The following is a 17,019-nucleotide window of genomic DNA, read 5'->3' as shown; positions in this document are numbered from 1 at the left end:
TAAATTCATTTAATCACTTTTCCATCTCAACAGCTGTACAAAATATGGTGAAAAGTGGATTCCTCTGAAGCGACTAATACAGATGTAGTGAATTTCTAAGTGTTTCACAGAGAAAACTGTCAGTGAACTTCACCGACTTCCTTCTTCTAAGCCAATCAGATGCAAGGATTTCAGTAGCTTATAACAATGGTCAATGAAAATCATTGTCTATGTGTTTCATGAAATGCTCCCCTGGTGAAATGAACTCACAGACGACCTTTGAACCCTTACCTGCGGATTTCTTGCTCCATCATCTCCTGTGGGCGTGTCTCCATGGGCCTGGCCCTGGACATTCTGCATCAAATTGGACATGCGCCCCCACATGGCTGCATTTATGTAGTCTCGCTTCTCACTTCAAACTTTGCCTATTTAAGAAACAGAACAGGTGCACATGTACAATAACTGCATTGTGATACTTATTTGTATGAAGGGGGGGGGGGCAAAAGTCACACTTAAAGACTTTTTATCATCATCATCTACAAACCTAGACAGATGTGCCAGAATTTAAGGCAAAAGGCTCTCTCTACCTTAAACTTTAGCATGCTGACCCACCTAAAATACCTCTTCTTATAAAAATTACATCATATTATACATGTAGATCTTCAGCTTTATCATAATATAAAAATCACTTGGGCTCAAACAGAAATTAAGTGGAAAAATAACAACTTTTGTTGCATGAAAATAATTATTTTCTTTCATGTTTTTTTAAATAAAAATCCCCTTTAACTAATGCGAGGTTCGTATACAATCATGATGATAAAGAAGGTGCTGTTATATTGGTGGTTCCACTGAACTCCGTTGGCTCCACTCGCCATTTACAGAGACCTAACTTGATCTGTACACAGTATACCCAGTTGTTGTGTGTCCGGACGATCAACTTTAGAAAGTCATTCGGAAAAAATTACAAGCGAAGTTTCATCAATTTTTAGTACAAAATGTTAGGAAATATAATAGAGAACAAAATAGTAGATGATTACAACTATTGAATTCATGTTTTTAGTGTAATCCAAAGACAAAAAAGAAGGCTTCAAAAATATAAAGTGTCCGGACACCGGACCCCCCATCCTACAGGGCCAGGGACTCATTGGCCATATGTTTATGTATTAAGTTTGGATAAGCCAGGCCCAGGAGTGGGAATTGCGCTACAGCCAAAGCAAAGTAAGTCACTGACATTGTTTTTTTTCTTCTCATTTTGGTGCATTTTAGCCATGTCAGCCCCAAAACGGAATATATTAATAATCTTTATTTTGGTCCAGTTCTTTTTATACTTAACTTTTGTTATACATTTTTATGAAATAATAAAAGACAAAAATTGATGAGCCCCGTCAGAATGATTTTGCAGTGTTAACCCCCGGCTACTGGCGGCTGCACGATCGCGAGCCGTCTGTAACTTATTGTACGGTCGAGCAGAAATTAAAAAAAAAATGTTAAAGAACTCCTCAAAACAGACGGCTGCCAGCTGCAGCTGTCAACACAGTTACAAGGCAGTTGGTCACCGTTCACACAAACGCGAGGGATTTAGCCCCTATGCAATTCAAATAACTCTATCACAGAATTATGACAAAGCCCATTTACTATGCGTGCATAAGAATTGAATGCTCCAGTATGGAAATAGCCCACAATTCACAAACTTGTCGATCACACACTCAGCAGTTTCACAATCACAGCACAAATGCAAAGTTTGCCAAACGGAAAAACGTACAGAATTTCAACATAAAACTTCGATTTTGAATAATCTATTCACTACTCTATTATAGCACGTCGTCACTCATACTTTACCTGCGTAAATCGTAGCCAATATTCAATGAAACAAAAATTAAGTCAATGTTGACCATTTCAGCAACACAACCTAGTCTTTGATGCAGACGTCAAGTTCGACACGTATTCGTTCTTGTTTACATTTATATCGCCATCTACGGTCTTGTCGAGTCATGCAAAGGGTTCCTCCTTATTATGTTAGTTATTATTCTTTTTTGCAAACAATTTATCGCCCACAGCGTTCATATCAGATCATCCAGATCTATCCCCCCAATAGGAAGGTGTGATGAACATATATATATATATTTTTTTTCAAAAGACAATACAGAATACAAGTATATTATAGAATAAATGTGTATAGAATACATGTATATAGAATATATGTATATAGCATATGTTACCTGTATGCAGGGCCCCCAAGAAAAACAGTGCTTAGTCCACTGATGGGGTTACCCTGGGTAAACAAAACGAAATAAATAATAATAAATAAATAAATATAGTGTTGCATTTTTATTATTTTTTATTTATTTATTCATTTATCTATCAATTTATTATTATTATTATTATTATTTTTTTTTTTTGGGGGGGGGGGTACCCATCAAGGCATTAATTGAAGGTGAGGTGTAGGTAGAGTAATAATTTTTTTTTCTTCATTTCACCTGTAGAGACTTTTTTAAACAAAAAAGTGGGCCCGCCTCTTGTGCGTGTTTATGTTCATTTTTGTTTTATTTTGTTTACTCTCTAGTTTATCATATTGTACTATGTTTTTATTTTTCATCAATATTCTTGCTAAAATTTTCTATATATATATAGGAACAAGTCATTGTTGTTTGGGAGAAAAATGAGATCACTGCATTAAAAACTCAATCTGAAAAAAACATCGTGACTACCACCCACTGAATATCTGTAAATTACTGAACAGATCAACGGTAAAGTAGCACCCTTTCTTTGTGTTCTGGGGGGGGGGGGGGGGGGTAAAAATATATCCTACATTGATTTTGTTTTCTCATAAAATGAAGTCATTAAGAGTAAAATCATTGAAAAAGATTATAGACCTATATTATTTTTGATGTGTTATCTTGCATTGAAAGGGGAACACCGCAATTTGTGGCCTATCCCATGTAGGCTTATAAATATAGGTTAATTTTTGAAAATTCATGACTTGATAATGACCGATCTTGTTCAACCTTTCATCTGCTACGGAATGGTTTTGAACATGAGGGGCTGAGCCGAGTATGTGTGGAGTGGGGGGGGGGGGGGGTGACCATATAGAAAATTACAATCCGATGGCCAATGGTCATTTTAAAGTTTTTGTAGGGCCTACATGTTTACTTAGAAAAGGGAGAGAGGGGTGAAGCCCTCTAGGCCCCCCCCCCCGTTCCACTGCTCCTGACCAGCATGTGCTTTTGTGTCTCACTATCTCTCTCCCTCTGGTATCACCTCTCTCAATCATGAATTTTATCTCTCTCTCTCTCTATGTTATATATGTGACCAGCCACCCCCAAACGAACAATAAGTCGCCCAAAATGAATTTCAAGATATTAATTTAGTTTGAAAAAGCACAGCCATACAATGCAGCTTTAAAATGATATATAATTTGTCAAAATTGATCAACAATAACCCAGTCAAATACTTGATTGAATGCAGAGAAAACAAAGCAAGAGCTTCAGAAAATAAGAAGAAAACAACATTTGAAGATTTTGTTCACTCAAGCATGAGATTTGTACCTTGCAATTTCAATGAAACTTTCAAGAATTCCTCAAAAACTTGTGTTAAAGATACTCTTGTATCTTGTTTTCTATTCAACTTTACTACTCGAAATTTTACAGTCTAAAGATGAAGAAATACTCCTTAAGACAAGCTCAGTTTTAATTTTTGCTTTTTGAATACCAATTGTAACCTTCCCTGGTGACTTAATGGTTTTGGGGTGGTTGGTCACATTCTTTGATAATTTATTTGATATGCTGTTTCTCTTCTTCTGTTTTTCCCCCGTCTCTGTCTCTCATATTCTTGCCCCTTGCTGTATAATGTTCTCATCTTGTATAATAATTGCCTTACTAATACTACCTTTCTCTCTCTCTCTCTCTACATATAAAATATAATATTATATACACATATATAATAAGCTCATCTCTCCCTCTCTCACGTCATCACCCCTTTCTTTTCCAGTTTCTTTTAAAGGTTTGACAGTTCTAATTAAAATCATTGTGGAATTGAATTGAAATGAATGACAGGGGAACATTGAAAATGTAAAAAAAAATAATTTCAGTATTTAATTCATAAATAATTCATACTGGCTCTTCCAACAATTGCATTCATCAACTTTGAATAAAAATAACTACATAAAATGTTTCATATCATATTAAGTTAAGCAATCATTACTACAATGAAGAATATCAATGCTTAATTTTAAAAATGAGATATATTAATGAGAAATATTAACCTCATTACATAATACAACACTGAAGCCTAAGAAAGTGGGACAAAGTGGAAGACAGAGGCTGGAAATAGGGACATGGCAGAGTTTCCCATTTATAAAGCGCCATCTATCTGTATTTGATTATGTTAATATATCATGGTATTACGATCTGCCTATTGTTGATTATGAAAAGTTAATCATGACGTGGAGGGTCGTGTCCCAGTGGATTAGTCTCCGGACTTTGAAACAGAGGGTCGTGGGTTCGAATCCCAGCCATGGCGTAGTTTCCTTCAGCAAGGAATTCATCCACAGTGTGCTGCACTCGACCCAGGTGAGGTAAATGGCTACCGGCAGGAAGTAATTCCTCAAAAAGCTGTGTGCACCTGAATAGGAAGCCTAGCTTAGCCAGGGTAATAATAGCAGGGCCTGCTGGCAGAACAGTTTTGGAACTGAAGTGGCTACCCTGGGTAAATATACCGATATTGTTATTATTTATTGACCACAAATACTCTGTACAGCTTTAAATCAACTCAATACCCAAATGCCCGCTCTTTATGGAAAGCACGGATGAAAGTGTTACTTTTAATCCCCTTTCTTGCTCTCACAACAGTGCAGCTAATGAACGTAAATAATGAATTTTCAGACTCTGGAATATATCATGTTACCAGCGATATTTTGCAAGCATTAATCAATTGATACTGAAATCAAATATCGACCAGCACAAGCCACAGCTTTACCTCGAACTGCCTTCCAGCACTCCGTGCATTTCAAGGAATTTATCTTGCTGGGTACCCATTCACCTCACCTGGGTTGAGTGCAGCACAATATAGGCAAATTTCTTGCAAAGGAAAACATGCCATGGCTGGGAAAAAAACCCACGTCCCTCTGATTGACAGATGAGAGTCATAACCACGACACCCCTACATATAACTTAGTAGACAGATTTTTCACACAATAGGCATATAATAATGGAAGTGACTTGCAGTAATACAAAAATTGAAATGTCCATATTAAATAGACAGCTGGCAGGTACTGTATGTATAATATATACAATCAAAATTATAACAAGCTGTAATATTAGAATAACTTCAATATGATGTTCCATAAAATCACATAGTACAAGACAATGTCACATGCTAAATCTGGTAAAATGGCACTTGGCCTACACCTATTTTGTCTAATTTCCATTTGGTCCAAACAAACATGGTCTAATCACAGTTTGTCTACAACCTGTTCATCTTCTCAATTTTGGTCTAATTGCCACATAGCCAATTTTACCATTTTGTCTACATCCATGTCATCTATAACAAACTGGGCCTAACAACTCTTTGACTATGTAATCAGATGAACTGTTTATGAACCCAATTTTCATTTAATAAAGTGCAAAATTAAAAAGTAGATAAAATGAAAATTAGACGTTCTAGGCCATTGGCTGTGGTCCGAGTCAGGAAAAGTGCCCCCAAAACAATTTTTTTTTTAAAGAAAAATATGATACATTATTTATTACATGATGTAAGGATAGAGCCCTGTAACACAGAAGATAAGATAAGATAAAAAAAGATTTTTCAAATTTCATTTTCAGGGGCTAACTTTCACAACCAACTGCCTACATCTGCAACATTGGATAAGCTTAACATTGCGATGAATAAGGAAGTTTTTCATTTTCCAGGGCTCTCCCCCCCCCCCCCCCCCCCGTGTAATATTTCCCAGAGTTATACATTTCAGCAGAACTGTAGGTCTATTGGAAACTATTTATGCAAAGTGACAATCAATTATAAATATTAATCATATCCATTCATGTTAGACAACCCAGGAATGGAATTTGGGGTTCCCACAAACCTTAGCGATTGCACAGTTGAGATGTAGTATTGATTGCACATTATGATCAATTGAATTAATCATAATTATTATAACGATCACTTAGCATTGTGGGACGATGCTCTAGGCCATGTTGCAAACTAAACACAACTCACATCATCCAATGCATTTATCAATTCCCAGATTTGTGTTATATAATGGTGATATGGATCCTAAACAAATGATTGGCTGAAATGCATCATGTGACCAGTCCATTATTTCAGCTAATAGGAAAATGTTCTAACAACTGGTACTAATGACTAGCTCTATTGACTGGTCATGGTTTTGAGGACGGTTTGTCAAATGACAAGGACCCACAGACTATTTTATAGAACATAAATGTAATACACATCATTCTGCGCAGGCATTAGAATAGTTGCCCCCAGTTTTGAAATAGTCCACATGCCAGCGGCTATGCCATGGGCTTGTTAGAACTGTTCTAAACGTACCTTGTTCATATCTACTTCAATCTAAGTAGAGTGTTCGAGTGTTCTAAGTAAATGTTCGATTAATCCTCACATCTCGGTCAATCTGCAGTGTTTCAATGTTAGCTATTATAAAGATGGTTTGAGTGATTGGTTGGTTAATATCTACTTCATTCTAGGTAGAATGTTCTGAACTTAAGTTTTCTCCTTACATTTCAGCTTTGGTCCATGATTAGCTAAGATGTGATGACATTTAGTTGGTTGGTTGGTGGGTTCATATCAACATCACTCTGGGTAGATTGTACTAAACGTCAGATTTCTTCTACATCTCGGCCCAGTTACAGAGTTAGTCAAGATGTGATGATCCATTCATTCTGTTGGTTGGTTGGTTAGTTGATATCAACTTGATTCTGGGTAGATTGTACTAAACATTCAATTACTCATTACATCTTGGCAAAGGTTCAATGTCAGCTATTGATGCGTTGACTGGTTGATTGATGTACTTCACTCAGGGTAGATTGTTCTGAGTGTTGGATTAATCCTTATATCCCGGCTTAGCTTTAGAGTTGGTTGAGATGTGATGACCGGTCGATTGGTTGGTTGATACACTTCATTCTGGGTATATTGTTCTGAACTTAAGATTAATCCTTAGATCTCGGCCCAGTTACAGAGTTAGTCAAGATGTGATGATCCGTTGGTTGGTTGTAATCTAATTTGGTTATTTGGTATCTTATCTATTCTGGAAAAATCAGTCTGAACATTAGATTAATCCTTGTGAAAATATCTCGGCTCAGCTTCAGAGTTAGTTGAGAAGTGATGACGGTTTGGTTGATATACTTCATTCTGGGAATATTGTTCTGAACGTTAAATTGATCCTCGCATCCCTGTCATGATATTCTCGCGGTATCTGATGCTGTCAAAAATTGTAAGGGGGTGGGAGAAGGAGAAAATAATTCAGTTATGACATGAATCTGATTGGATGTGCATTTATATATTTCATTCTTGCAGCCTTTATGGCTGAATTCCTGCAAGTGAATCAAAGATACTTGACAAAGTACATTATTATTTTATTTGGCATTTCAACAAGATGAAGTTACACGGTAAATACAGGAGTACAAAAAGGGAAGAAACAAGGATATCTACAGTACAAGTCCAGGTTGCCTGGGAAGGGAAAAAGTAAAATAAATTACTGTAGCCCGCAGGCTTTCCACCCTGACCTGGACTTGTAAGGTGACATCCAAGAAAAAAACACATACATGTACCGGGTACATAAAATTTACATTATACAATAATTCGACTATAAATAACATTTTTAAATCATACGTAGGTAAACAAGAAAATGTTAAAAAAAATTATGGGTAAGACGTGAAAATTGTAATTTTATGGTTAACATAATATTGGACTGGTAATAATGATTCAAGTAAAATAGAGGCGTTAAATGGTTTGAAATTAATGTCGGGTACAAGAAGCAAGGTTATCAGTTCCATAATTATACACTGTTGATATAAAACTAGGCATCATAATTAATAAAATAAACTAATACAATCTAAAGTAGATGGATTCTCAACTGCATGCATCCAAATTGTTATTCATTTGCCATCGCCAGAGCAAGAGTACATTACACAGTTTTAATTTTGAACTCATGACCCTGAATCTTTAGTTCATCAGAAAAGAAGCAGTAAAATCCAGTCTGTGACAAAGAGGTTAACAGAACTTTGGTCAAGAAGGAACTCAATATGTGACCATCCACCCCAAAACTAACAATAAGTCACCCAAAATGAATTTTGAGACTTTAATTGAGTTTGAACAAGCATGTCCTATAAGCTAAAAGCTAAAATGATATATGATTGGTCAAACTTGATCAACAATAACTCACTCAAATACTTGATTGCATGCAGAGAAAACAAAGTGAGAGCTTCAGAAAATAAGGGGAAAACAGCAATTGAAGTTTGTGTTTACTCAAGCATGAGATGTGCACACTCTGCAATTTCAATGAAACTTCCAAGCAGTCCGTGAAAAACTTGGGTCAAAGAAACTCTTGTATCTTGTTTTCTATTAAACTTTACAACTCAATTTCTACAGTATAAAGATGAAGAAACACTCCTTCAGAAAAGCTAAGTTTTGAATTTTGGCTTTTTGAAGACCAATTTACTATTTTGGCTATTGACAGCGAACCTTCCCTGGCAACTTATTAGTGGTTTAGGGGTGGTTGGTCATATATTTGAGTGCCATTATAAAATACAGCCCTCACCAAATTAAGAGAGAATTTCAAGAGTCATCATTATTTCCCATGAGATGCTGGCAATTTATCAAACTTTCCAAGACTTATTGCTTCCGGAATAAGCCTTTTCAAATTTCCAGAAATCTCCTGACCCAGCCAAAAAATTATTATTAATAATTTTTGGGCTGGGTCTGGGAATATCTGGAATTTTAGAAAGGCTTTTTTTCACCAAATTAAGAGAAAATTTCAAGAGTAAATCATTATTTCCCATGAGTTCCTGTGAAATACTGGCAATTTATCGAACTTTCAAAGACATTGATTCCAAAGAAAGTATTTCCAAATTTTCCAAATTTCCAGAAATCCCCTGACTCTGCCAAAAAATTATAATTTTTTTGTAATTTTTGGGGGGTACTTCTCACAACAGACTGGATAAATCTGAAACATTGAGGAACCTGTAACATTACAGTGAATGGAGATTTCCCGGGGTAATTTTCTATTTTTCCAGGGCTCTTTTGAGTATTTCGGGGGCAAGAACGCCCAGAGCCCCCATTTATTTTTTTTCCCTCTGACCTGACCCCACCTTACATACCTGCCAATCATCCTGAGAAGCTCCTTCCATCATGAGTAAACTGCCATGTGTGAGCGGAATCTTAAGTTTCTCTGTGTACGTATAGTCTCCATTCTCTTCCTGTTTGACAAGACGTATTGAAGAGTGGACTCATTAATTCAAAACAGTGGACTCATGAACAAGATAGCGTGCTTAACCATGATGGCAACATGTGTCCATTGGGCATACTGTGACAAAAGCATGCACCAGCATTGGATATTTTTGTTTAAATGCAGTATAAACGAAGCGTAACTTATACAGGAAATCTGCATAAACCACGGGTTCAACCGATAGTTTTCAAAACCACCTTTGTAAATTTTGGCCAAAGGTTTTTTCACATATGACCATGGTTGTATTTCATAAAACTTGTTAGTTATCAATGAAGTCACATACTGCTATTGAACAAATATGTATGGCAGCCAGAGGAGGTGGGTGGAACTAGGGTTCCTGAGGGAACCACAGAGTTTCACCAAACCTCTGATCGAATGCCGTATATAGTTGGTTTTATATCCTACATAGATTGAATCCTGTATAGTGATTGGTTCAAATAGCATCATGTGACCAAATATATTTCAACTATGATGTTGCGTGACCTCGATATATTTTTCGCTATACCAATATTCTGACGTCATCATTTCAGAAAACTGGATATTTAGCTAAACTCTCGGGCGCACCAGCCAGCGAGCTCTCTCTCCCGGGCAAGTCCCGTGATGCGTCGGCGCAGGCACTAATCTGCGTTCCGCTGAGCGCGGTGGCTCGGAGAAAAGTAGGTAATTCAACGCAAGTAACTGGACTTTGCAAGCTCAGCGCATAGATTTTGGTTATAAATTATTAAAAGTAGGATATAAAACAAATATATCAGGCGTTTCATTCGAAAGCATAGTGGAAATTATTAATCCTCGGTTGGACTGGCAAAACTACTATATTTTCCTCGGGGCTTAATCGCCCCTCGGGAAAATAGTAATTGCCAGACCAACCTCGGATAAATAATTCCACTATACTTTCTCAAAGCCTGATATATTTGTTTAATATCCATCATTGTTATAAAATACAACAGATAAGAAACGTAATTGAATGAATAACAATAAAGAATCCTGGTCTTTAAGTGAAAAATCATAATAAAATCTGATGAAGGCAATTGGTCACTGCATGTACACGCATTGCTATAAAATACAATCTCCATGTATTTGATTGAAGCCCCAACCATCAAGCCTTATAATGTTTGTACTATTCTCGACTTGTGACCTCAGATGTTATGATTTACAGCATTTTTGCTCAATTCGAAACGTTGGTTGGAATATCTTTAGTAACATGATGTGGTTTAGACCAATCGCCTGTTCAGGTTATTATTATGACGGATAAAATATAAGCTATAAAAACTATGCTACTTGACATATTCATTGAATAAAGCTTAGGATCCACTTATTAAAAATCTCAATATTAATTTTTGCAGACTTGTTAATTGCCTGGGGGTAGCCTATAATCAAGGCGGAGGCTCCAGCTACTGTATTAGTCTTAACGAGTCTGATGCGTCAACAATATGTGTGATGCGGCCGCCTGGATTATAGGCTAACTTTTGAGTGGATTGTCAAAAATGTGTTAACTTCATCCTGAAATGTTGATTTCACACTTCCTTTGTTAAAAGTTACAACCCACTAAATCATCAATGAGGCAGTGGTTAGGACTCTTGTCTTTCGATCAGAGTGATTTGGGTTCGATTCCCAGCCCTAGCGTGTTTTCCTTCAGCAAGAAATATACCCACATTTTGCTGCACTCAACCCAGGTGAGGTACATGGGTACTGGTAAGAAGAAATTCTTTGAATGTTTCAGTGCTTACATGGCGGCACAGCTAAAGCTGGGAGTAATAATAGCAGCGCTTTTTATCCTCAGCTAAAAAGTGCTTTATAAATCCAGCTATTATTATTAAATTAAGAGCACAACCAAACTTACAGGAGGAGGCTTTTTCCTCATCTCAAACGTCCTTGAGTCACCGAGGGAGACGGAGGCGATTGCAGGTTTCGACCCAAGCGAGGGCTCATCATCGCTATGCCAGGAGACGTGGTCTTTGCCACTACGGTAGTAGTTCAGAAGGCAGCTGTTGAAGGTTTGTCCGGTCTTCTCTTCGATACGACTTTTCACATAAAGCAAAGTTTCATTCCACTAATGTAGAAAGGAGAGAACAAGGCTAAATGTTAGTATGGTAGCAGCAATGGTAAAAAAAATGAAACAAAATTACATGTAAATGGCTTTTCATCATCAGGACCAGCAACAATCCATATTATATAAATATTGGCTGACGGGGTATTAATATACAATTTTTTTTTCTCCTTCCTTCCTTTCCTACGTTGAATTCATTGCTGATAAGAGATTTTGTGTTTTATTATTAATATTATTGTTGTTATTTATGTTGTGTTTTACAATGTTTCGGCAATCAACCTTACAGGTTTTCTATAACCTTCATGGAAAGCCACACAATTGATTTTGTGTCAACTCACATTTGATGTTTCTTTGTATTTTTTTATCTTATATGCAAAGTAAAATTTGAATTCAATTCAATTGAATTGGACGGCCAGATTTACATTTTCCCAAGGGATAATATCGTTCCCGAAGGGAAAATAAACATGTATTTAAGATCACACGGAAAAATATAGATCTATTTGGTATTTACTGGTGTGTACTTCTTTACATTATTTTATGGTTGAATAAACAAACTGTAATATGAATTATGTACAGCTATATTACAAAGTAACGACAACAAAATTTGAGAAATCTGTTTTTTATGCGTAAGGGTCATGTCTTTCGGGTTTATATTTCTTTATATTATTTTATGTTTGAATAAACGAACTGTAATATGAAATGAATAGAACTCACATCTGTATTTTTTTCCCATCTGACTTTGGTGTAAGCATAGGGGTATTCCCCAAACCAGCATGTTAGCCTTGGCTCATCAAATGTTTGTCCTGAATAACAAATCATTAAATATATAAAAGTGAAAAAGTAACAAGACTGGATATACTGCAAGAATGCATTGTCGGCATATTTAAAAAATTGAACAAATCATCCATAGTATATGTAGCTCCCAAATTTGTGAATTAATATGAACTATATCTGCAAAGAAAATGCATAAAGCCATGAATACTTAAAATTCTGAACATTAAAATAAATACATACAATAAATTACATATAAGTTTCGGCACTGAAATTCTCTAAAGAGCCTTGAAAATAAAAAAAAGAGCCCCGGGAAATCCTGATTCACTGTAAAAGCTGTTACAGCTTACTTTAAAGATTTAGGCAATAGGTTTTGATACGTGGCCCCCGAAAATAAAACATTATTTTCTGCCTGATACAAACCTTGTATGCAGTTCTGTTTCTGAGCCCAGGGGATCTCATCTCGTAGCGTAGCAAACACATAATCGGCTTCTTCAGGCAGCAAAAAATCCCTTGTTAGAGTAATCCTATACAAAGAAAGATAAGGAGGCGCTTGAATAAAGCGGTTTGCAAAGTTACACAAAATGTTAAAAACAATGTTACGATATAATAATATGTCCATTTATATAGTGCAGTTACTATGTACATATACTCAACTGCGCTTTGATACTTGGTATCATATTATTACCCCAGCTGTAGCTGAGCTGCCATATTAATAGGCGCTAAAGTGTTAAAGGAATGAATCTACCGGATACCCATTCACCTCACCTGGGTTGAGTGCAGCACAATGTGGATAAATTTCTTGCTGAAGGAAATTACGCCATGGCTGGGATTCGCACCCACGACCCTCTATTTCAAAGATAGGAGACTAATCCACTGGGCTACAACACTCCACAAAAGAAGAACAAGAATGTACAACAGGCCAATGGGTGCCTTAACCTGTTGCATTCTGGGACGGGGTGGTCCATGTACAAAGTCTTATGGCAATCATAGAACTTGGTAGTCAATCGGTTAATGCCTTTCATGATTAATAAACGTTGGTGGTATACATTATGAAATACAAAGTTACTACTAAGTCAAATCTTACCTAGCCTCCCCTCCAGGTTCCACACTGATCACATAAGACCCATCTTTCCTGCAAAATAAAAAAACAAAAGTATTTTACAGCAAAAAATTGGAAGGCTTTTTCTTGAATAACTTCTCTTCTCTGTCAGCAAGTGTGCTTAACTATGAATAGGCAAACACTATCTAGATGCTACATAGGCCTGTTCAAATCAGCAAGTAAACTTTTTTTTCACCGAAATTTCATGATCTTTTCCTTTCACATATCTGTATTGCACATATACACTTTTTTTTACCTTTATTCATAATAATGAATAGTTGCCAAGTTATTTAGGTTAAAAAACAATGGTTATCTGTTTTGTTTTAATGGGCTACTTGTATATTAAACATTTTGGAAAAAAAGAGAAGAACAAAGTTTGAGATTGCCAAAATATTTCCTAATTTCTCAACATACTCATACAATATAAAAGAAAAAACCCTCAAGTAGATGTTTTGATCTCATATCATCCACACAATAACAGCTTTAGGACACAAAAACTCATCTAATGTACGAGTAGTAATGACCTGGAAGGTGTTTCACAAAAATTTCATTATGAATTAGAGTAGCACTTAAATTTAGTTGCTTGTAGTACACAGCGCATCACCGCATTGGCCAGATCGTGCTCAGGAGACACGCACAAACGCGTATTCATCATGTGTGCGTTGGCGTTTAGGCATGACTCTAAGTCACACTTAAATCTTTGTGAAACACCCCCTGGGGGCCGTTTCATAAAGCTGTTCGTAAGTTAAGAGCGACTGTAAGAAAGACTGGTGAACATTCCTAAATCATCCCCAATGAATATACCATTGACCACAAGAAAGGATCACAAGTCGTTCTTAAAGTCGCTCTTAACTCAAAAACGGATTTATGAAACACCCACCAGGACTAGTTTCCGATACTTTTTGAAGGATTTACCAAAACTTAAGGGTGGTTTAAACACTTACACAATCTCCTTTGGTTCAGGAATTCTTCTTATCGGACCTGTCTCTGTAAATGTCAGTGTCTGCGGCAGACAATCTGATTGGCCCTTTGTTGTAGGAGATGTTGTAGTCTCTGGGGTCTTACTTGTCATGGACACTGCATTGGGGTTGGGACCTGGTCTAGATGGAGGCTTTGATCCAGGGCCTGGACCAGTAGGCCTACCTCTGGCCTGTAAACACACACATAAAACAAAACAAAAAAAACATCATTAATTATCATCATCACCATCAATTATCATCATCGTCACCATCATCATAATCATAATCACCACCATCATCATCATCACCATCATAACCATCATCATCACCACTACCACTACCACCACCACCACCATCATTATCATCATCATCATCATCATCATTGATCATCAGTATATCACCACCACCACCACCATCATCATAATCATCATCTCCACCACCACCACCATCATCATCACCATCATAACCATCATCATCACCACTACCACCACCACCATCATCTCCACGACCACCACCATCATTATCATCATCATCATCATTGATCATCATCACCACCACCATCATCATAATCCTCATCTCCACCACCACCACCAACACCACCACCACCACCATTATCATCATCATCATCATCATCATCACCAATCCAATCATTAACATTATTTTATCACCTTTCCTTTGGATGGTGGGGCAGCCCATGATCCTTGTATTCTTGCTCTCTGTCTCTTGTTATCGGCCATTTTATCAAGCTGTATGCAGGGCTACCTGATTACAACAAAATGTTATTGATTTGACTGGATGTTGAAATGTAATTAATTAACTCTGCTTGTACTAGTATAAAAATACTTGAACTTAGCCTTAGGAATAGTTACAGACCCAGTCAGCAATCTTTGAGCATAGTTTACACTCGATTTTACACTCGAGCAAGAACAAAAAAAATGGTCCAGTGAATATATTGTTCTATTGTTCTGGCTTGGTCACTCTATTGTTCTGGACCCGAGTGTAAACTATGCTCAAAGATTGCTGACTGCCACTGTATTCATTTTAACAATATATACAGCACAATGAAAAATTATCATAAATAATATAATTGCTGAGATACGTTTCATTTCAAGGCAAGGAGTTTAATATCGAGACAAAACCAAAGTGATTTCACTTTCTAGTGTACGTGGAAATGGAGGGGGATGATGAGACATGATATGCCTGTAGTACTGTTTACCCAGTTGTTGTGTCTGGACGTGGACGATCAATTTTTGAGTCATTTGGAAAAATTTACAAGCGAAGTTTCATCAGTTTTTAGACTTTTTTAGTACAAAATCAAAATGTTAGGAAATATTAATTATACTATTTATAGAGAACAAAAAAGAAGATGATTGCAACTATTGAATTCATATTTTAGTTTAATCCAAAGTCCGACAAAGTCAATGAAAAAAGAAGAAAAAAAGAAGGCTTCAAAAATATAAAGAAAGTGTCCAGACACCCGACCCCCCCCCCCCCCCCCCCCCCCCCCGACCAAGCCAGGCCAATCTATGTAATGTAGTTTTCATTCTCAATAAACTATTAATAAATATAGATCTAGGACAACTTCCCATTTAAATCAATGTTATAATATGAAAGGGATCCTATCAGTATCACTCACACGACTAAAACAGCGAGGATTGTATCAAAGGTGACTCAGTGATGCCATCCTGATTACCGGCGCGTGCAATCCATTACACATGCAAAGGAATACGCTTAATCACGATTCCATGATACTTGTGCACGAATTGTACGTATTGGTAATATCCAAATGCAGCACATCTACAGGGAGGAACTTAGGTAATCGTTTTCGAGCTATTTAAACTCCAAGTTAGTTGACGTTATTCAACTATCACTATCACGAATATACTGTATGAATTCATGGGCTTACCTTTCAGTATAATACAACACTTAACTAAAGATGGTAACCTTGGGATTAAGTAAATAGCATAAAAAAATGCAAAGATTAAGAAGCAAAATAAATTCGTTCAGCTGAAGTAATGTTTACGAAACATATCTAGCCTTACTTCAAGATGAAAATGCAGTTTGTTTACAAAGGAATTAAAAAAAATCTAAATGGATAAACAGGCAACCTAAAAATGTACCGGTACCTCTACAATTTTTCCTGTCAGTTTAAGTTAAATCTTTTCAGTATCAAACTTAAATTTCTTTATTTTGTGTTTGTGTATGAATGCATGGCCATTATACTACTTTATTACTAGAATAATATGTCATTTTATTCTATTAAACTTTGAATGAAACATTAATTTTACTTTCTAAAATGAATATCGTCTCTCGTGTTGAATCTTTTTTTAATTCGATTTTAAATGACAAATATATTTGTCATTTAAATATATTACTCCATTATAATGAAGTAATCATAATTTGCAAGGTTTTTTGCGATAGGGCCTACATGGCTACTAAATGAATGATGAATGAATGAGCGAATAAATAGACGGATGAATGAATGAATGGATTAATGAATGAATGAATGAACGAGTGAATGATAAATGGATGAATGAAAAAATGAGTAAATGAATGGATGAACGAACTAATAAATGGATGGAATCAATGAATGAATGAATAAATAAATTGATAAATGAATGAATGAACGAATAAATTGATGGATGAATGAATTAATGAACGAATAAATGGATGAATGAATGGATGGATGAGGGAATGAATGAAT

The 17,019-nt window shown here is 36.2% G+C and overlaps 2 protein-coding genes across 7 annotated transcripts in view; both read right to left on the bottom strand.

The window, feature by feature from the left end:
• Positions 1 to 1,936, bottom strand: part of LOC129282551 (golgin subfamily A member 4-like) — a 46,009-nt gene extending 44,073 nt beyond the window's left edge. For 3 of the 5 annotated variants that reach the window (XM_064114101.1, XM_064114100.1, XM_064114102.1), the window contains exons 1-2: positions 1,819 to 1,936; positions 271 to 404 (exon numbers count right to left, since the gene is read on the bottom strand). In XM_064114101.1, coding sequence (XP_063970171.1) covers positions 271 to 363 — 93 coding nt within the window. In that variant the 5' untranslated portion in view covers positions 364 to 404; positions 1,819 to 1,936. The remainder of the gene's footprint in view (positions 1 to 270; positions 405 to 1,818) is intronic. The other 2 variants (XM_064114103.1, XM_064114104.1) reach the window with 1 other exon arrangement.
• Positions 1,937 to 4,047: 2,111 nt separating this feature from the next.
• Positions 4,048 to 16,365, bottom strand: LOC129283390 (alpha-ketoglutarate-dependent dioxygenase alkB homolog 3-like). Of its 2 annotated transcripts, none has more exons than XM_054919223.2 (9): positions 16,222 to 16,365; positions 14,984 to 15,077; positions 14,301 to 14,506; positions 13,342 to 13,389; positions 12,678 to 12,781; positions 12,198 to 12,286; positions 11,277 to 11,486; positions 9,309 to 9,407; positions 4,048 to 7,411 (listed from the first exon to the last, which is right to left on the bottom strand). In XM_054919223.2, exons 2-9 carry the CDS (start codon positions 15,050 to 15,052, stop codon positions 7,337 to 7,339), a joined length of 900 nt encoding a protein of 299 aa, XP_054775198.2. In that variant the 5' UTR covers positions 15,053 to 15,077; positions 16,222 to 16,365; the 3' UTR covers positions 4,048 to 7,336. The 2 variants fall into 2 exon arrangements, with proteins under 2 accessions (XP_054775198.2, XP_063969952.1); XM_064113882.1 differs by having other exon boundaries at positions 14,984 to 15,073; positions 16,222 to 16,292.
• Between the last annotated feature and the right edge of the window lie 654 nt (positions 16,366 to 17,019).

This window comes from Lytechinus pictus, chromosome 19, assembly GCF_037042905.1.
Source record: "Lytechinus pictus isolate F3 Inbred chromosome 19, Lp3.0, whole genome shotgun sequence".
Taxonomy (NCBI): Eukaryota; Metazoa; Echinodermata; class Echinoidea; order Temnopleuroida; family Toxopneustidae; genus Lytechinus; species Lytechinus pictus.
Note: the sequence above shows the minus strand (reverse complement) of the source record. Positions and strands in the feature narration are given on the sequence as shown.

What these genes read in the sequence shown, in the direction of transcription:
- LOC129283390 (XM_054919223.2), bottom strand. Translation starts at nt 15,052, where the DNA reads ATGGCCGATAACAAGAGACAGAGAGCAAGAATACAAGGATCATGGGCT. An exon ending in CCTGAACCAAAGGAGATTGT is followed by an intron (nt 13,390 to 14,300) that starts GTAAGTGTTTAA and finishes TTTATTTTGCAG; the next exon opens with GAAAGATGGGTCTTATGTGA. An exon ending in GAAACAGAACTGCATACAAG is followed by an intron (nt 12,287 to 12,677) that starts GTTTGTATCAGG and finishes TTTGTTATTCAG; the next exon opens with GACAAACATTTGATGAGCCA.